The 17,112-nt window shown below is 39.9% G+C and overlaps 2 protein-coding genes and 1 non-coding gene across 4 annotated transcripts; all 3 read right to left on the minus strand.

Annotated features, from left to right (window-relative positions):
* Nucleotides 1-102: 102 nt before the first annotated feature.
* On the minus strand, nucleotides 103-14,683 carry tulp3 (TUB like protein 3). 2 transcript variants are annotated; one of them, XM_008315626.3, is made up of 12 exons: nucleotides 14,553-14,683; nucleotides 8,029-8,070; nucleotides 7,396-7,447; nucleotides 4,452-4,614; nucleotides 4,114-4,332; nucleotides 2,496-2,629; nucleotides 2,207-2,398; nucleotides 2,010-2,122; nucleotides 1,713-1,830; nucleotides 1,522-1,620; nucleotides 1,257-1,428; nucleotides 103-909 (listed from the first exon to the last, which is right to left on the minus strand). In XM_008315626.3, exons 1-12 carry the CDS (start codon nucleotides 14,570-14,572, stop codon nucleotides 776-778), a joined length of 1,458 nt encoding a protein of 485 aa, XP_008313848.1. In that variant the 5' UTR covers nucleotides 14,573-14,683; the 3' UTR covers nucleotides 103-775. The 2 variants fall into 2 exon arrangements, with proteins under 2 accessions (XP_008313848.1, XP_008313849.1); XM_008315627.3 differs by lacking the exons at nucleotides 7,396-7,447; nucleotides 8,029-8,070; nucleotides 14,553-14,683 and adding an exon at nucleotides 6,138-7,345.
* trnas-gcu (transfer RNA serine (anticodon GCU)) lies at nucleotides 13,241-13,322 on the minus strand. The gene has a single exon. It is a non-coding gene; the product is annotated as a tRNA-Ser (tRNA).
* A 431-nt stretch (nucleotides 14,684-15,114) lies between the features above and the next one.
* Nucleotides 15,115-17,059, minus strand: rhno1 (RAD9-HUS1-RAD1 interacting nuclear orphan 1). Its single transcript, XM_008315628.3, has 3 exons — nucleotides 16,802-17,059; nucleotides 16,490-16,669; nucleotides 15,115-16,224 (listed from the first exon to the last, which is right to left on the minus strand). The coding sequence occupies exons 2-3, from the start codon at nucleotides 16,652-16,654 to the stop codon at nucleotides 15,484-15,486; spliced, it is 906 nt and encodes a 301-aa protein (XP_008313850.1). The 5' UTR covers nucleotides 16,655-16,669; nucleotides 16,802-17,059; the 3' UTR covers nucleotides 15,115-15,483.
* Between the last annotated feature and the right edge of the window lie 53 nt (nucleotides 17,060-17,112).

The raw sequence follows: 17,112 nt of genomic DNA on the forward strand, positions 1-17,112 counted from the left end.
GCATAAAAATACTGCACTAATATTACAAAAAGAAAACACAACTGACTTTTCTTAAAATTCAAAGGCAGAGGAAGTGAATACAATATTTATATTTTATTCAAAAGGCATCTACAGTGTAACCATAAACCAAACACAAAGTTGTTAAATTGCCTTTTTATATGTACAGTATGTACATTTACATTTGATTTATTTTTTACATTTTTAAAATGTGCAATTCTGCATTTGTTTTCCATTGTTTTTCCTCAGAGCAACACAACTCACTTTTAATACAAATAATACACGCTCACGAGATAAAAATCACACATTTCGAAACAACACACACTCACAAACGACGAAACATTCCAAATACATTAACGAAAAAAGTAAAGACTATGTCATGATTAATTAGTCGTGAAAACAAATGGCAGATTATAATTAAAAACCGTTAAAAGCAACGCCTCTTGTTTCCTTCTAAACCAATAGATGGCGCCAGAGCAGTGGATTAAAAAACGCTGCACGTTGCAGCAAGGATTAAAAACACAGTCAGAACTATAGTGTTGAGGCAAAATAATAACGAAAAGAACACAAATGTCCACATTTGTGTTAAAAAGGCCAAGTGACGTCTGCTTTGATTTTACCTGTTTATAACTGAACTAATGTGTGTTGATGAATCTACACAGGCTCTACACAACACAAGGAACGTGAGACCATCCCAGTGTCTGCACCTCTGACGAATAATGTTTTTATACAGTTGAGTTTCACTTATAGTTCCTGACATTACACCTGACCTTTGACCTCATTCACAGGCCAACTTGCTGTCAAAGCTGGATAGACCGATGGCGAAGGCCTGAAGAGCACACATGGGGTAGTTGTAGTCCAGGGTAAAGATGTCTTCAGCCACTCGGCCGAACTGCATGACAATGTAGTCAGCTGTTTTGTTTGGGGTGGGGGGAGGGAGTGGGGGGGCAGGAGACATGTGGTGAGTTCAACAAAACAGCAAGTAGTTCAGTTCGAGTCATTTAGGAGGCCAAAAGTTATATATATATATATATTCTACACACATATAAATTTAATTTATTCTCAGGATCTCTAAACAAAAACACTAGACTGAACCTTTTTTGCATCAGTATTGGCCTTGTTCATCTACTTAGCATCTTCTACTATGATTTTCTTCAAAATTCAGAATTTTTTTCCATCTATTATAATTGGATCAAAAGTCTAGGTCTGTTACTGAAATCATGTCACTATATCTCGTGGAGTCTTAGTAAGATACTCACGGTCGTTGTCGTGAACTATTTGAAAGTTCTTGACCGAAGCCTGAGTGACTCGTCCGTGGAAGTTTAGCACGTACGACTGCGTGTCGTCATTCCACACGGGCGCCTTGTTGTGCAGCTCGATGAGATTATCCAGGGAGTGATTCTGCCACCTGCTGAGGAGACTCTCCTGCTCCTGTCACACACACACAGACATATTTACTACTTTTTTACTGCAGTATTCTACATATTTACACTGACGGTGGCGTCACAGAAGCTCAGGACTCACGCTCTGTGGTCTCACTGGGACCCTCTCAAAGTTCATGCTCATGCCTGGGATGATGACGGTCATCTTACGCGGGCCTTTAAATCCCAAAACATTGGTTTCCTGCCATATGGTGCAGCAGAGAGTGTGACAGCGTTAATGTAAATAAATACCCCACACACACTAGGACTAGTTTGGTTTCCACCATCACTCACGTAGCAGATGGCAGCCAGTTCCTGTCGCGTGTTGCTCTCTTCCAGCAGAGCCCCGGGGTTTTTGCAGGGATTGGAGCCATTATCGTAAACTGTGAATTTGGTGCCCATGAGGTTAGACCTGAAGGAGGACATACGGAGTCAAACATTTAAAATGTATATAACAAAATGTACTGTTTAAAAAACAATAATTATAATTAAATGAACCAAGTAAATAATAAAAATATCTGCAAAAAATGTGGAGCTAAAAATGAACTTGAAGCACATTAAAATTGAACCTAAACTGAAGTTTGCGGTTACCTCAATTTTCCGATGAAACTGTCTCCTTCTCGTGACAGATCGGTTGCGTCCACTGAGATCAGGTAGTTGGACGTCTTGCTCTTTTTCCTCTTCCTGCCCGCCAACAGAAACACCTGAAAAAGACACAGAGTTCTCAGAGAACGGACTCGCCAACCGCCTCAGCTCCATGTTTCCGTCTGCGTTTCCGTCAGACTCACCTTCTTCCCGTCTTCTCTCTCCATGTGCATGAAGTAGGTGGGATACAGACCACGGTCCATTCCCTTCTTGTCCCGACTGATCCGACATTTGATGGTGATTCCACGAGGAGCTGGACGCAGGACAAACTCCTCCAGGTTGGTCACATCGATCAGGGAGCTGTCTTGAGTGGGCGATCCGGGCGTTACGACTTCCTGTGGAGTGTAACATACAGTGAATGTACATTTTTGGATTAGATATAATGCAACATGAGTGGGTTTTTTTTGGGAGTTGATTTGATGGAGAACGCACTGCAACGTCTTTGCCGCTGGATGCAGATGCCGGCCGGGTGGAGTCGGCATGAGGGGACAGAGACCGAGTCTGTTCTTCCTCTACATTGTCCTCGTTACCACTGGACTCATCAAAGTTCATGCTCTCGCACAGACCTGATGAGAGAGGAAGTCAATCTGAGGGATTAGTTTAAATTGGGCCCAACAAGAAGATTTGTAATTCCTAATGTGACCACTAGGTGGCAGAAGTGGTTAGCACAAGAAGATCCCGGTTTTTTGATTTTTCGGTTTTTTTCTGCATGTTTGTGGGGTTGGTTTCTCCACATATTCTGGTTTTCTCCACAAAACAACATACATGACAAGCCAAACTGATCATAGGTGTGAATGTGATTGGTTGATCATCTCTACACATTGACCCGTGGTGGACAGGCTAATCACCCAGGGTGAAACCTAGCCCCTACCAGATGGCTCTTACAATTGGCCCTGCGACCCCTGACATGGATCAAGTTGTGAAAGATAAATCCAGGAATGATCACTGTGTTTTTCCACGTTTTTGTCCAGAGATAATGCTGACGTTCCAACACGGTGCAGCTCATTTTAACATCTGTTTTTAATGGGCAACAGGGGGCAAACTGTGGTTATAGCTGAGGTCCATTTATGTCGTCAGAAGACTGCAGTGAAAAGGTTGTGGGGATGAGATGTGTTGGGTTTTAGCCTCACAGTGTTGTTCTTACGTTCACTCTATCTGGAAATATGACTTCATAATAATGTAACATAAAAGCTCATTTTTCCTAGGAGGGTAAAAAGAGACACTGAAGAGGCAGCGGTACAAAAATAGCCACTGAAAGTCCTGAGGAGATTTTACTGCACTCAACTGGGCTGACATTAAAAATGAGGCTGTGCATTATTAAAGGCTTCATCAGGTCTCACAGGAATCGTATGTATTAGACTAGAACTCCTTTAGAACTTCACAAAAATATGTAAAACTGGGCAATTATAGAAGGTTATTACAAGACCGACAGTTATTTTAATGATGGCACTACTTTCCAAAATGTAGTTACACTTGAAGTATTGTTTGTTTTCTTTGGCTGTTAAATATTATTATTTAAAGAAAATACACATTTCATTTGAGTCTGAATCTCAAAAGGTCAGTATATCTAAGAACTAAATAACAAAATAAAGTAAAAAAAAAGTAAAAAGTGATGGGTTTTTTTTTCAATTGCAAACTCTAAATGTTAGTTTGTCCTAAGGGTGGGCGTGGCCTGCAGTCAGGTGATGCTTCATCAAAGTTGCCGCAGCTGAGGTGATGAACGCAGGTGCTGCTTGTATGTCATCACGTCACTCTTCTCTTTAAAAGCAGGAGCTTCACCTCAGAGCTGCAGGCAGTGTGAGGGATGAGGTTGTGGGGTGTATTTCCAGAATGTTAAGATGTAGTCTGCCCAGTTTGCCAGTACCTGTGGTATATGTAATCTTGCACATTTTTTGACTGTGGGAGGAAACTAGTGTATGTGGAGAAAATCTTCATACGTGGAAAGAACATGGAAACTCAATACTGTTACTATAAGGCAACCACAGTGACTGCCATTCCACCTGGAATGGTGGAAATGATCAGGCTTCATGCAGTACTGGACAGGACTCACCTTGTTTCTGCAGCAGTTCGTGGATGTCTGTCTTGGGCTCCAGTAGCGTCTCGGTGTCACTGTCTTTCTCTGGCTCCTCAGGAGACTGAGGCTGGGTTTGAGGCTGGGATTGGGATTGTGACTGGGGAGAGGTATGCGATTGGTTGACTGAGAGGATTTGGACTTTTGTTCCCTGATCTGAAGTGTCTGCACTCATGAAGGCTGCCGGGCCGTCGATTCCTGCAACAAGGATGTAAACAAGTGTGATGCTTCTAAAGATGTACAATTAGGATTTGTGGTTATAAGAAAGATTTAATTCCCAGATTTCCATTAAGAATCCATGCTCGTAGCTTCCTCACCGTCCAGGATGACATCGTTTGTGATGTTAGCCTGAGACTCCACCAGTGGAGCCTGCTCCTCTCCACGCCGTGTCCTGGAGCGCCGAGGCCAAGCCTCTGTGTTGGGTTGGACCATGAGAGGTTCTTGACGCTTCCTGCGTTGTTTCTGCTCAAGCAGCGCCCTCTGTGAAGCAAGAAGGGTAAAGTCAGTACAATTTTTCTAGAATAACTTGTATTGCAAGCCTTAAACTAAACCACAAAAACCACACTGGTCTCTCAGGAGTTAAACCTCTCTCACCTTACACCCATCAGTGAACAAATTAATATTCAGCCCTTTGTGAAGAAGGTCTCTTAAGTATGAGAAAAGCTGTGTTCCTAGGCAGACCTGATTAAATGCTGAATGGCCGGGTGATGAAATAAAGAACAACTAATAAGAATAATTTACATCACAAAAACCCAGAACCACTTCAGGTTCCAGGAAACAGGACATTGTTTTTATTTAAATCATGATTTCTCTTGTCAACACACGACTGCAGGGAGAACGAAGGAAGATTACTGCTGGTAAAAACTAGACCAGGGAAACATTTTATTACAAATATCTGCGTTTGAACTTTGCTACTTCACTGTACAGTGTGCTGCACTGTGCAGTGGTATTTAAAGATAGTATGATTTTCATTGGAGGTACGTGAGTTTGAGAGACTAAAGTATCTTTATTTACACAACCAGAAAGATAAACAACTACTTAGATTGATGCTAACACCGATGGTCGATTAGTCTTCAATTTAACCAATTCCAAATCTGCATGTCATTGGATGATGGAGTACCAACAGAATCTGACACACACACACACACATGAGAGAACTTGCAAACTCAATACAGAAAGCCCATTCTCTGTGCTGGGACGCGAACTTGTCACCTACTGTTTAGTGAGGATTGTTGATGCTCACAGAGCATAAGGAAGATGGTGCTTTTGTAGCTTTTCACATGTCAAGAACTGGATTGAGGCCAATTATGCAGAAAAAGATTCAGACGTAGACAACAAAAAATAATTGTAAAAATTAATTTATGCCCCTTTTCCCTGATACACGTTATTTACACACACTGTGGGGAAACATTTTCATTTCACTTTGAGGCTTAAATACCACCAACTCTACAAAGCTAAATTATAATTATACTTTTGCATATATGTTCTGACATTTTTTCAATAGCCACAGTTGAAAACCTCATGTTATTTGTCTTTTCAGCAACATATCAAAAAAGTTACAATTATCTATGCTGTTTTATCTCGATTAATCACAATCAATCGTGATTATTTCACAGCTCTTCCACAAATAATCAGATTGGAAAATGTAATCGTTTGAAAGACCTAGTTTCTTTAATTAGCTGTAGAACTAATACTAGGTACATTTATACTTTGACCACTGTGCTCTGTCCTATTTTTGTCCTATGTATCCGTGCTATTAAAAACTACTCCCATGCACTGATATCTTTTGTATCACAGACCAGGATGTGACTTCACTGGGGCTTTTACAGCCCCCTCCATTGTCTTCCAACAATGGGAAAATATTAGAGCATTTCAACAGAGTTAACTAAAATGCATGTGCTAAAGAATGACACAGAGAAAAGTTCAAGACCTGCAGAAAAGTCCAGGATAGTTATGATAAATGTCTTTACAAAAAACAAAAAGAATTATTAAAAGTTACAAACCCGCTCCATTGACAGTCTGTAGAAATGTAGACCACAGTGAACACCTTTCTCTTAAGGAATACAATTAAAGGTCCATTCCGCACGTTCACTGATGCTAATCTCGTCTTCACTGTAGAACAATGTTGCGCATTTGTGTTGTCTGATGCTGAGTTTAGGGATCGATAATCCAGCGTCCTCCTCTGTATGACATGTGCTGTTTCTCAGCCAAGAGCTGAGAGCCAGAGTAATTGTGTGAGAGTGTGTGTGCGTGTGTGTGTGTGTATGTGCTGTCACTGCTGCTTTCTGAATCAGTCGTCACTAACACTCCAGAAGGGGAGAGAGTAAGGGTGAATGAGACAAAGAAAGAGAGAGAGAGCGGAGGGAAACAGTGAAGTGCGCTCACATTCACAACTCTTTATTTGTGTGTCTCTTGGATAGTTGTGATCTAAACGGATTAAAAACACTGTAGTGTGAAATAATGTCTGGAAAACTTTGACAGTCAACATGTCACGACCGCTGGTGTCTGATATTTGTAGAAGCTGCCACCTTAACTCAACATCAACACACCACAGCTTCATTCCCCCACTAGGGTCGCATCCAGCGGTCATCAAGATCAGGCAGGTTAAGAGTAAACAATTAAACAAGTCCAGGATGTTACTGGGGACTGATCTGAATAAACACAGACTGGTGACCAGTGGCCACCTCTGGGATTCAAACCACTGATCTCTTTGCTGTAAGGCAGGGGCACCCATCACAGTTCCATGGTGTCAACCATCACAGTCTAACGCCACAGAACTCCCCTTTTAATCTCTCTTTTGTGAAGAAGTGGTTTTGTGATTTGACTCCAGTCACAGAGGAAAGAGAAGAATCTCCAATGAGGCTACTTGGACTCAGCACAACAGAGCTACACACACAAACACACACGCACATGCACACACAAAGCCTGGCGCCTTAACCAAATCCCCATCCCTGTCAACTCGCCAATCTGATTTGGATCTCTCTTTTCTGCATAATGTGTGACAGAAACAAGTCAAGGCTCAACACCGGAGGCAAACAAGAGGTGCGTTATAAGTCGTGACTGACATGGGAGGGGCTTCAAAAGCAAATAGTAAAGAAATGTGTGTCAGAGATAAACGCGTTCTGTAAAATGTGTCACTGCAAAAAATGGAAATGTATGAGTTGGCCTTTAATTTGCCAGTTTTATGCACAGCGCGACAGATTTGGCTGCAAATGTTTATAGTTTTCATAACGTTGGTGACAAACGTGAACATTTTTCTACCTGCTTTTCCAGCTTCTGCTGCATCAGATTGGTGCTGTCATTCTCCATGCCACTGGTTAAGAAAGAGGAAGAGAGAAAAAAGAGAGAGACAACAAGAGAGGTAAATTTTATACATTAAATGTAGTTTTGATTGTTATTCCCTTTAAAACCAGTAGAGGGCATTAGTGCTGCTGCATTTATGTAGTGCTATGTGAGGTGATTTATCTCAGGATTCTAACAGTTCAGTTGGTTGACATCAAGGCACATTTCACACCAGGGAAGTGAAAGAACTTGAGAGAATTAAGACAGGGACAATAAAGAACTAAACTCCAGTTGAGACACTGCCTTGTTCACTGCGTCATGTGAGCATTTACTCTGGACACCTAACTGAAGGTACGGGGATCATGTTGCCTGGATACTGTCAAGAGAGAAAAGGGCAGCAGCGGGATTTGGTACTGTTGGTATCTGAGAGCCGAATGACATCACAACTCATTTCTCAGTAAACCCCAACAGTGCTGGAAACTCATTTGAAACAGGTAACGTAGATATTATTGTGTGCCTCCCTGAGTTCTGAAACAGTGGTGGCAATAATTTAAATTTAAATTTCACATAGAATTATCTTAATATGTGTGCACAGTATGTGTTGATTTTCACCTTGTAGTTGATTTGGAGGAGAAGCTGGCAGAGCTGGAGGGTCTGGCACAGAGGCGGCGATAAGCATGTGGAAAGAAGAGAGACAATATTTGAATTAGATAAATAATGTATGTAATAAAAATAACATTTTGACAACTGGTTGGACTTCACAGGACATGAATTTGGCAGAATTAATGATGATGATGTTGACAGAAAGTAGTGGAGGAGGGAAAATTCATATAAAAATATTAAATTAATTAGAGGAATATTGTAAAAACGTAATTCCGGGACCATCAAAGTGCTTAAACACACACACTGACACACATCCAGGTTGCCTGATGGCAGCTGTTCCTGTGAGTGATCAATGTTTCATCACTGGGTCACAGCTTGGGTGACGAGAGGAGGCCACGCCACCGTTTTCCCTTTCTTGTGTCAGATCAGGGTTACCATGGAGATTCTTCAGCTCCGTCAGCAGCTCACCCTCACCGTCATTGATTAAAACCCTGCCGCCAGTTTCAGTCCAGCTGGGCTGAAACTGGACGCTTCAGAGCTGTGTTATAAAGATTTATCAGGTGACGGGGAGGGGGTGTAATTGCTTCTTAGCTGCACATCATGACAATATTAAAAAGAAATCCCTTCAGACCAAAACGCAACTTCAAATCCAACTTATCAAATGGTTAATAATGAATTATTATCTTATGGTAATTAGGGATGTCCCATATTAACACTTAATATCCCATTCCGATATCAACCTATACATATATAGGCCTAGTAATATTTATCTGAACAAACCACTGAATTGCAGGGAACCAGCATTCTACATACAACACTTTTTTCTTCTTCTATGATTGAAGCAATGTTTAAGAAAGTTATTATTCCCAATTGTACAGTTAATACAGTTAATAATCCAAAAATATTCATCATCGGCGTGCAGAGGCTTTTACAAGTCTCCAGGGTTTTTTTCTTGAATGGGGAATTTTGCCAAATGTGTTACTGCCACTAGTTAAAAGCTCAGTGTTTATACTAGGAAGTTGTAGTATCTCAATAAATGTTACAATTAATTCAAGGTTAACAATGGAGGCTGATGATCTGAGGCCAAAAGAAGAAGAATCGCTCGATCATAAAAGTGATTATATGAATCAAAACTTACAAAAGACAAGTGAAACATTTCATTGGAATATTTGTTAATGAAGATCAACAGCTAATGGACTTCTTACACACGTCTATCCAAATGCCACCAAATACTGAACATTTAACGTTAATTAAAACAGCAGAGCAGATGTACTTTGTTCCGAGAACTTATTACTACAACACATGTTATTATCACAAATGAAAGTTGTAGACTGACAGAGTACATAGATCAATGTAACAGTTTTGTTGTACGTAGGTCTATTGATGGATTCAGTTGTCAACGAAAATTATTTTAATTTAAAAACTAATTTTTTACAACGGTGTCTAACCACAACTTGGGTGAATATTTCACATTTGTGTTTCTAGCCAAGTCAGGCAAACAAAAGACCAACTCTAGTTACAGCATGTGCTGTCACGGCTTGATACACTAAATAAGTAAAGACCTGGTTAAAGAAACTTGAGGCTTATCTTTGACTGCAGGATGATCTGTCAGCTGGCAAGACAATCAAACAGTAACTAGCCATGACAACTCCCCACAAAGTTAGCCAATAAGTTAAAGACCCAAAAAGACCAGAGCAGCTTCTTATCTGAGATAATAAGTGTGCATGTACATAGATACCTGTACGACCAACGGCTGTAGACCGGCTGACTTCCATCATTCTTTAAAGTGTCCATGGACGCAGCTGCAGAAATGCTAGTCCTGAACTTTCCATAGAAGCTCCAGCCTCACAAATGTTTTCTTTCCTGTGTCTGGAGGGTACTGTGCAGTTCTACCCAACAGAAGGATCTGCACTCTCCAGGATCGCTGCTATAATATGTCACTGGAGAAAGAGTAGCTACATAAGTCTGACCCAGGGGAGTAACATCCACCAGTGATGAGGCAAACGAAGGGTTGGGAGGGTTGGGGCTGTTACCATGACTTCACTCTTCAGGCAATGTACAGGGATTCAGCCGGGGCTAGGTATGAAAGTGACAGGCTGAAATGCCAAAGTCGTCCCTGTTTTATTATGGATTAATACAGTTGGATTCATTTTTCTGAGCTGCTGGGAAAATATTGCGTATAAGTGTAAACAAGGAGGTAATGAAGTTAAAGGGTGTCTTTGTCCATTGACCATATTTACTTTTGGATCAGATGTTATCTCCAGTCTCTGTTTTTCCACATGACCCCACACCTGGAATTCAAATGGGGTCACCTGAAATGTCTAGTTATTATTGATTTTAAAGTGATTTAAAAAAATAAAATTATTTAACTATTAATTATAACTATTTTTTAAAATCAGGATTAAAAACACCACACAAAAAATTTATTAATTTTCAGTCTTGAAAGGACAAGCTTGCCTAATTGTAAAAATAAATGTCACTTTGTGCTAATCATTAATCTGGCCACTTGTAAATACAATATAACAAACGTGATAAAAATTTAAAATTATTTCTAGAAAAAAAAGTCTCTAGGGTCAAAATGGGGTCATAGACCAAAAAAAGGTTGGAAACCACAGCAATACAGTTTTTATCTCAGCCACCATAAGTCCCCTTGTCTCCCCACTCCACCCTCCTGGTATCACCGTAGTTTAAATGTTCACTGCAGACCCACTAACCTTAACTTTCTGAGCAACTAACCAGTGACACACAGCTCCCTGTATTTCCTCTGACACATACAGGGACACTACTAATCAAACCACGACTCTGCAGTCAGTGTGGCCTCTGACTTACATGTGCAATACCGGGAAATTGTTCAGCCTAAAATAGCTGAAGTGTGTATGTCAGCAGACGTTGGTCAGACAGTCGGTGTATGATGAAGATATTTCAAACTGCCCCTGTGTCATACTAACAATTACAACACAGAGCACATGCACATACGTACAAAAAAACCCATAATGAAGTCACATCTATATGTTATCGTGTCTAAAAACAGCTGCAGTGTAGGGAGATTGATCTAGTTGCTAGGAGACCAGAGCCCACCCAATCAGCTTCTCTGTGTCATTTTCAGAGAGAGAGAGAGAGAATGATGAGTATGTTTGTGTTTGTATGTCCTAAGAGACACTGGTTTAATGACATAACTCAATGGATGATAAGCTGGGGGATTGTTCACCAGAGGGAGTAATTATCGGGCACAAAACAAATGATGGAAATATGCAACAAGAAATCATAATAATGTGCGGTCCCTTAGAGACGCAGAGGGGCGACAAAGAATTCTCCTACTGCTGTTGCAACCAAGCTCTGGACTGGCAACCATTTGTGGCCAAAAATTTAAAAAAAGCTGGTCGGATAGATCATTTAAAACTCATCCCACTCAAACAAAGCCTTACAAGCACTAGGCCTGTGCAATGTTTTGTTTGAGCAGCTTTCCAATGTACAATGGATGTGGCAGCTGGAGACGTCTTGTGCAATAAGCAGCAACAACATCAAGCTGCCATTGAAAATATGAGTAATGCTGATTTATTCAAAAGTTTCGGGGAGGGTAAACTCACTCTAAATACCACAGATATTTTCTTGGTCTCTTAGAGATACAGAAATGTGTTTGTTACTCAGCTGGAATACATGTGCTTGAAAGTCACTATTGTGAACGGCAATTCAACCAAAAACTAGATCCTGCAGCTGCATCAGTTTACTTCAGGTGGCATAAAAATAAATGTACCATTTACTTTGTTTATTCCACAGCATCGTTCCACCAAGCACTTTATTTTGAAAGATGTTGAATTGAAGAGAAAACCAGTGATGGAGAGTGAAATGGAGAGTGGGAACAGTTTCATAATTACTAATTATTTTTTGTATACACTGTCAAGTGAAGAAAATTGGAATAAAACTAAAAATCAGTAAGCAAGTCACACTTAACAAGAAATCAAAGAATCGGAATCCACCAAAAGATTTACAATGGTGGCCATGTCTAAAACAATGTTACTGTAATCTCAGTAAGAGAGAAAAAACATCTCTAAGATCTTACAGAAACTTAGATAAAACTTCAGAATCCAGCCACAGAAAAAAAAAATTACCAGCCTCCCACTCCCACAACCGCTTGTGTTGCCAGATGAAAACTGTCACCCCTAGATACGTATGTGTGCACTGAGGGTAGTTGAGAGTAAATTTACTCTGACCCCGTAAGAAATTCATGGCAAACTCACACACATATTTCACAACAGTTGTTGTGGGGTAAAAATAAAGGTATACTCTCTAAGTTCTCTCTCAGATGGTGAAACATCTGTGACCTTTGATCACGAACCATGCATATCACAGCAGGGGGGAATGCTTCTGACATTACATAACGAACACGTTAGGAATGCTGTAGTTTTACTAATACTGTAAATATTATCACTATCTTATCTCATCTTTCCTTACAAGACCAAAGTTGTTTTGTTTTACTTGTAATTTTCTTCTCAAAAGCCATTGTAGATCAGCACCAACTCTAAAAAAAAAATTTGCAGAATCAACAGGAAAGGGTGTGAGTTCTACTAATAAGGTGTTGGCAATCATCAAACACCAATACACAGTCAGAACAACACTAATGTGTAAGTGTGTGCATTTGAGGTTTTATTTACTGGATTTGTAAACGCTGTTGTGGGTGGTTAGGTTAACAACCTGATAGGAATGTTTAGACACAGTAAAGTCAGATGCTGTAAAAAGGGCATGTTCAAACGTGACATGCAGACCTTTCTGTTATTCACAGTATTCACTTTAAGATTAGATACCTAAATATACAGAACTAAAAGTCTAGTGCTACGTAGCAAAACTGGTCACCTGGCCTGCAAAAGCAAAGGATTCTAGGTATTTTGCAATGTTCAGCACGTTGCCCTACCCTCACGACAGGAAAGGAATCCAGCGTAAACCCTATTTTTGCAGCAGAACATAAAGACACAATGCCTGCATTTGGTAACTGCAATGTGGGTCATTTAATGCCCAGAATGTAGGTCACATCACACCCAGAAATAAAACTAAAGCGCATTCTCTTCTATTAATAACAGGAACTTGGTGGGTTACAATATCAGGTCAGAATATTAGCCATTTCCTTATAGCCAAATGTAGAACCAATGAAACTTGACTGATCAAATTTTAATATAAAATCACATTTTTTTATTCATATCTGCAGAGCAAATGGGAAAAGTGTTACCGACGAGGATGGGATTCGAACCCACGCGTGCAGAGCACAATGGATTAGCAGTCCATCGCCTTAACCACTCGGCCACCTCGTCCTGTGAGCCCTGCACTATGCCTGGGCTGTACAGTATCTAAACAACAGCCTATAAACTTAGCTTACATCAACCATTAAAAAAAAAAAAACAAGTCGCTTAAAAAGAGGATACGTGTTTTTTCGACATAAATAGGTCAAAGAATACTGTATGGTCAACATCAAGTGCCAACAACATGGGCCACAGCTAGCATACTTATCATGTTCAACAGAGCCGGGGGCCAGGCGTGTGTTTTGATTAGGTACATTTTTTGGATACCATGTGGGCTACTGATGAGTCACACCACAGAAACTGATATAATTTCCTTTTTTTAGTGCTGATGTTCGGAGAGTTGGCAAAGTCAATGCTGCCATTTGTTGTGGCTATTACAACTGACTGTTACGACTATTACAAGAGTGGTAGTGTATACTACTACTACTTCTACTATTAATACTAATAATAATAATAATAATTAGGATCATAATTATTATTGTTGTTGCTGTTTTTGCTTGCCAGAAACATACCACACTTGCATAACAAATAGTATAAAGAGAAAGCTGGTACAGACTATAGGTTCCCTGTTATATTCCTGGGTATCTAATATGTCATAATGCCTTTAGATTTTTTTTGCTGTGGTCGTAATGATTAGTTTCCAGAAAGATGTCCAATATACAAAAAACAACGCAGGACAAAGTGAAAATCCTTAACCTCAGGACTTTTGCCATGTTATTCAGTGACGTAACAGTGTGTAAAAAAGAGAGTGGGTGGAACAAAGGTTGGGTAAAGTAATGGAATAAACTTTAGTATATGGGGAGGATGTGTTGGTTTATGTTAAGATTCCATTTCCACACACAGGATAAAGGATGTTTATATGGAGAAGCCATACTAGACACGGGTAAAATACTAAGAGGTTTCTGAAGCACATATATAAGATGCAGTAGGACTTACGCATAAAGTCGCCCACTGACTTTCTGACTTACGTCATAAAAATGCATTAAAACGACTGCTGACAAAACTAGTCCATTTTCCATCTGTGAAATACAGTAAGCATGTTATTACATTATTGTGTTGTGGCGTATTACCGTTAGGAGCTAGCGTTAGCTGCCGCAACCGTGTCTCCCCCTTTTTTCAAAAAGTTGTGGGCGACACTTTGACTTGTTCACTCTAACACGTTAATTGGATGCTGTTCCTACGTCTAGCCAAATAGAACACATAAAACACACGTAATAAAACCAAAATGCTTCTTCAAGTTACCTTATGCTGTAGTAACTCATGTTTGTTCACGGTTGCTAAGGAAGGTCCTCATGCGGAGCCTCTTCTCGTCCTCTCTGCGGACGCGGTGGAGAAGAGAACAGTGTTCCTGAGCTCCCTAGTTACCGCACACAAAAACAAGAAGTTTTTCAATTGGTCCGCTAGTCTGCAAGGCAGAGGGTGATTGGTGATTTTTAAGGAGCGTGGCTCTGGATGAGGAGCGCTGTTTATTTTGCCTCTCAGTGGGTAGCCATTTACATTAACAGGAAAAAAATAACCGACTGAAATATTTTGACCACTTTGGTTTGTATCACTAATTTATTTATTCCCGTATCGCGTCTGTCGGAAAGTGTATAATTACAGTAACATGATATGTTTAAAATTAGAATATGTTTTCGAATAAAACATGTTTTTTTCCCTATACAGCAGGGGTGTGTAACCTGTGTGGACGATTGTTTATCATACTGACTTTTTTTATTCTGTTAAAAAACGATGCTACGATGTGAGGAAATAATTTATGCATGTTGTTAATTTGCTTACATTAAAAAAAATATGACATCACATGTTTAGAGCCATTTCTCACATTTATGTTTTATAATTCTGCTGCACATTATGATTCTACATTCATTGGTTCATACAGCCAGTATTACTCCAAATCACCAAATCAAACTAGTGTTAATGTTAATGATTATAGTTATGTTTCATGTCAATGAGAAAATATGAATGTGTAATGGAATTCATGAGGGTTAGAGCCATAGAAACAACAAACAAGTAGTTTCTCAGGGCTGGAATCAGAATATTACAATTACACATCATTTGCATACAATCTACACTGTGCAGATGGGTTGATGAGACACTTGTTTCATAAGATTTCATAATGGACACAATAATGTTTTATAAAAAATATACAAAAAAACCCACAATCAGTTGTCTATCAACTTGAAATTAACACATCTGAATCATTCAGATGACCTTGTTCTTTCAGCCGCAACATAACACTTTTCCTCCTCCTCCATGTCACCTTCAATCCATAATCCTCCTCTGGTGAATCAGCTGCTAAAATGTCGGGTGGCTCATTACACGTCGGTGTACAAGGTCGAGCCAGCAGACAGTGTTCAGTTGTTGAGGAGGGACAATTACTCTCTCCCTGTATTAGTTTTGGAGTGTCCACATCAGGTGCTGGGCCAACACTGCTCATCTCAGCGTTGCTAAGGTCAATGGACGCAGGTGTTGAAGTGTCATTTGATTGAATTCTGCATGTCTCCCCTGGAAGTGATGCAGTTCTGAATTGGTCGGTACATCTGCTAAAGGATGCAGCACCATCAGAAACCTTCTCTCCATTTCCTTTTCTAATTGTAGCTGATTTTCTCTTTGGTGTTTCAATGTACCGAGCACTTGAAACTATATTTGTTGTTTGATTCGATTCCTGTAAATTATTTCTCAAATCAAGCTCACGGCTGGCCTCCAAAGCTTTCTTTGAGTTTGTTCTCTTTGGTTGATTACTCTGGTCTCTTGACCTTTCCTGAAATGACAACGAGGGAAATTTGCATACACTGGTTTTCTTGGTAAGCTGAGTTGAGTGATCAAGGATGCTTGTGGTTGATGGGCATTTCCTATTCCCTCGTCTCCCTTTAGGCACAGCTGCAAGAGAAACCGAGTCAAACTGTGGGCTTACCTGAAGAAAAAAAATGAAAACAAATTAATGAAGATAAAAAAAAAACTTAATTTGTATTTATATATATATGTGAATATTTCTTACACACAAACAAACAAAATCGGTCCTGTGCATTTAACCCATCCATGAAAAATGTTTTTGTTGCTTGTTCTACACAAAACAGCCCTTCTCAAGCTTTAAACCCAAAATCCTTCCATGACAAGCCTGTACCATTAAGAATTAAAATAACAAAAAAATATAGAATAATATAGAATAAGGAGCTCACCCACTCATGAAGCGTGGAACTACTGTGTGCCTGCGTCTCTGAGAAGAAGTCTTTCGGGTTGAGGGCTGCTCTGACTTCTGGCTGATTTCGGAGTCTGGCACCACACTGAGGCCGCTGCAAAAACTGCAAGGAAGGCCTTTCTGTCTTTGTGGCCTTTCGGGGCATTAATATGAGTCATTCCTGACAAAGTGATGGATAGAAAGAGGTCAAAAACGTATATTATATAGACAACTATTAGACAGATGTCATTCTCACGTGATCTGGATCCGTTTGTAACAGTACATTTATGAATGTTGCATTGTTAGTACGTACCGTGTAGTAAGCAGCTTGAAAAAGACTCAAAGTTTTGGTTTAGGAAGTGCGGCATATATAATAATAATAATATAAAGGTTTTTACACAAATTCTATCAACGCCGCTAACTTTTTTGTTTTTCTTTCTTTGTATGTATCATTTCCTACTTCCAACATCGTCACCCTCAATTGGTCCTTTCAGTTAGTCCGGCTGCCATTGGGTTAACTTTATACCACGTGATTAGATTTTAGCTGGCCTCTCCCACAAGCTACAGCGCCAAAATTCAAAAAACGTTGCTGAGTAGGTTCACTGTCACGTAAATACGATTGAA

Source organism: Cynoglossus semilaevis, chromosome 8, assembly GCF_000523025.1.
Source record: "Cynoglossus semilaevis isolate Cse_v1.0 chromosome 8, Cse_v1.0, whole genome shotgun sequence".
NCBI classification, from domain to species: domain Eukaryota; kingdom Metazoa; phylum Chordata; class Actinopteri; order Pleuronectiformes; family Cynoglossidae; genus Cynoglossus; species Cynoglossus semilaevis.

Bases quoted from the DNA above. Each gene is read 5' to 3' on its own strand.
- tulp3 (XM_008315626.3), bottom strand. From the start codon at position 14,572: ATGAGTTACTACAGCATAAG. The intron at 2,123-2,206 runs GTGAGTCTGACG...TGTCTTTTTCAG, and splicing joins AGAGAGAAGACGGGAAGAAG to GTGTTTCTGTTGGCGGGCAG. The intron at 910-1,256 runs GTGAGTATCTTA...CAAACAAAACAG, and splicing joins AATAGTTCACGACAACGACC to CTGACTACATTGTCATGCAG.
- rhno1 (XM_008315628.3), bottom strand. From the start codon at position 16,654: ATGCCCCGAAAGGCCACAAAGACAGAAAGGCCTTCCTTGCAGTTTTTG. The intron at 16,225-16,489 runs GTGAGCTCCTTA...TTTTTTCTTCAG, and splicing joins GTTCCACGCTTCATGAGTGG to GTAAGCCCACAGTTTGACTC.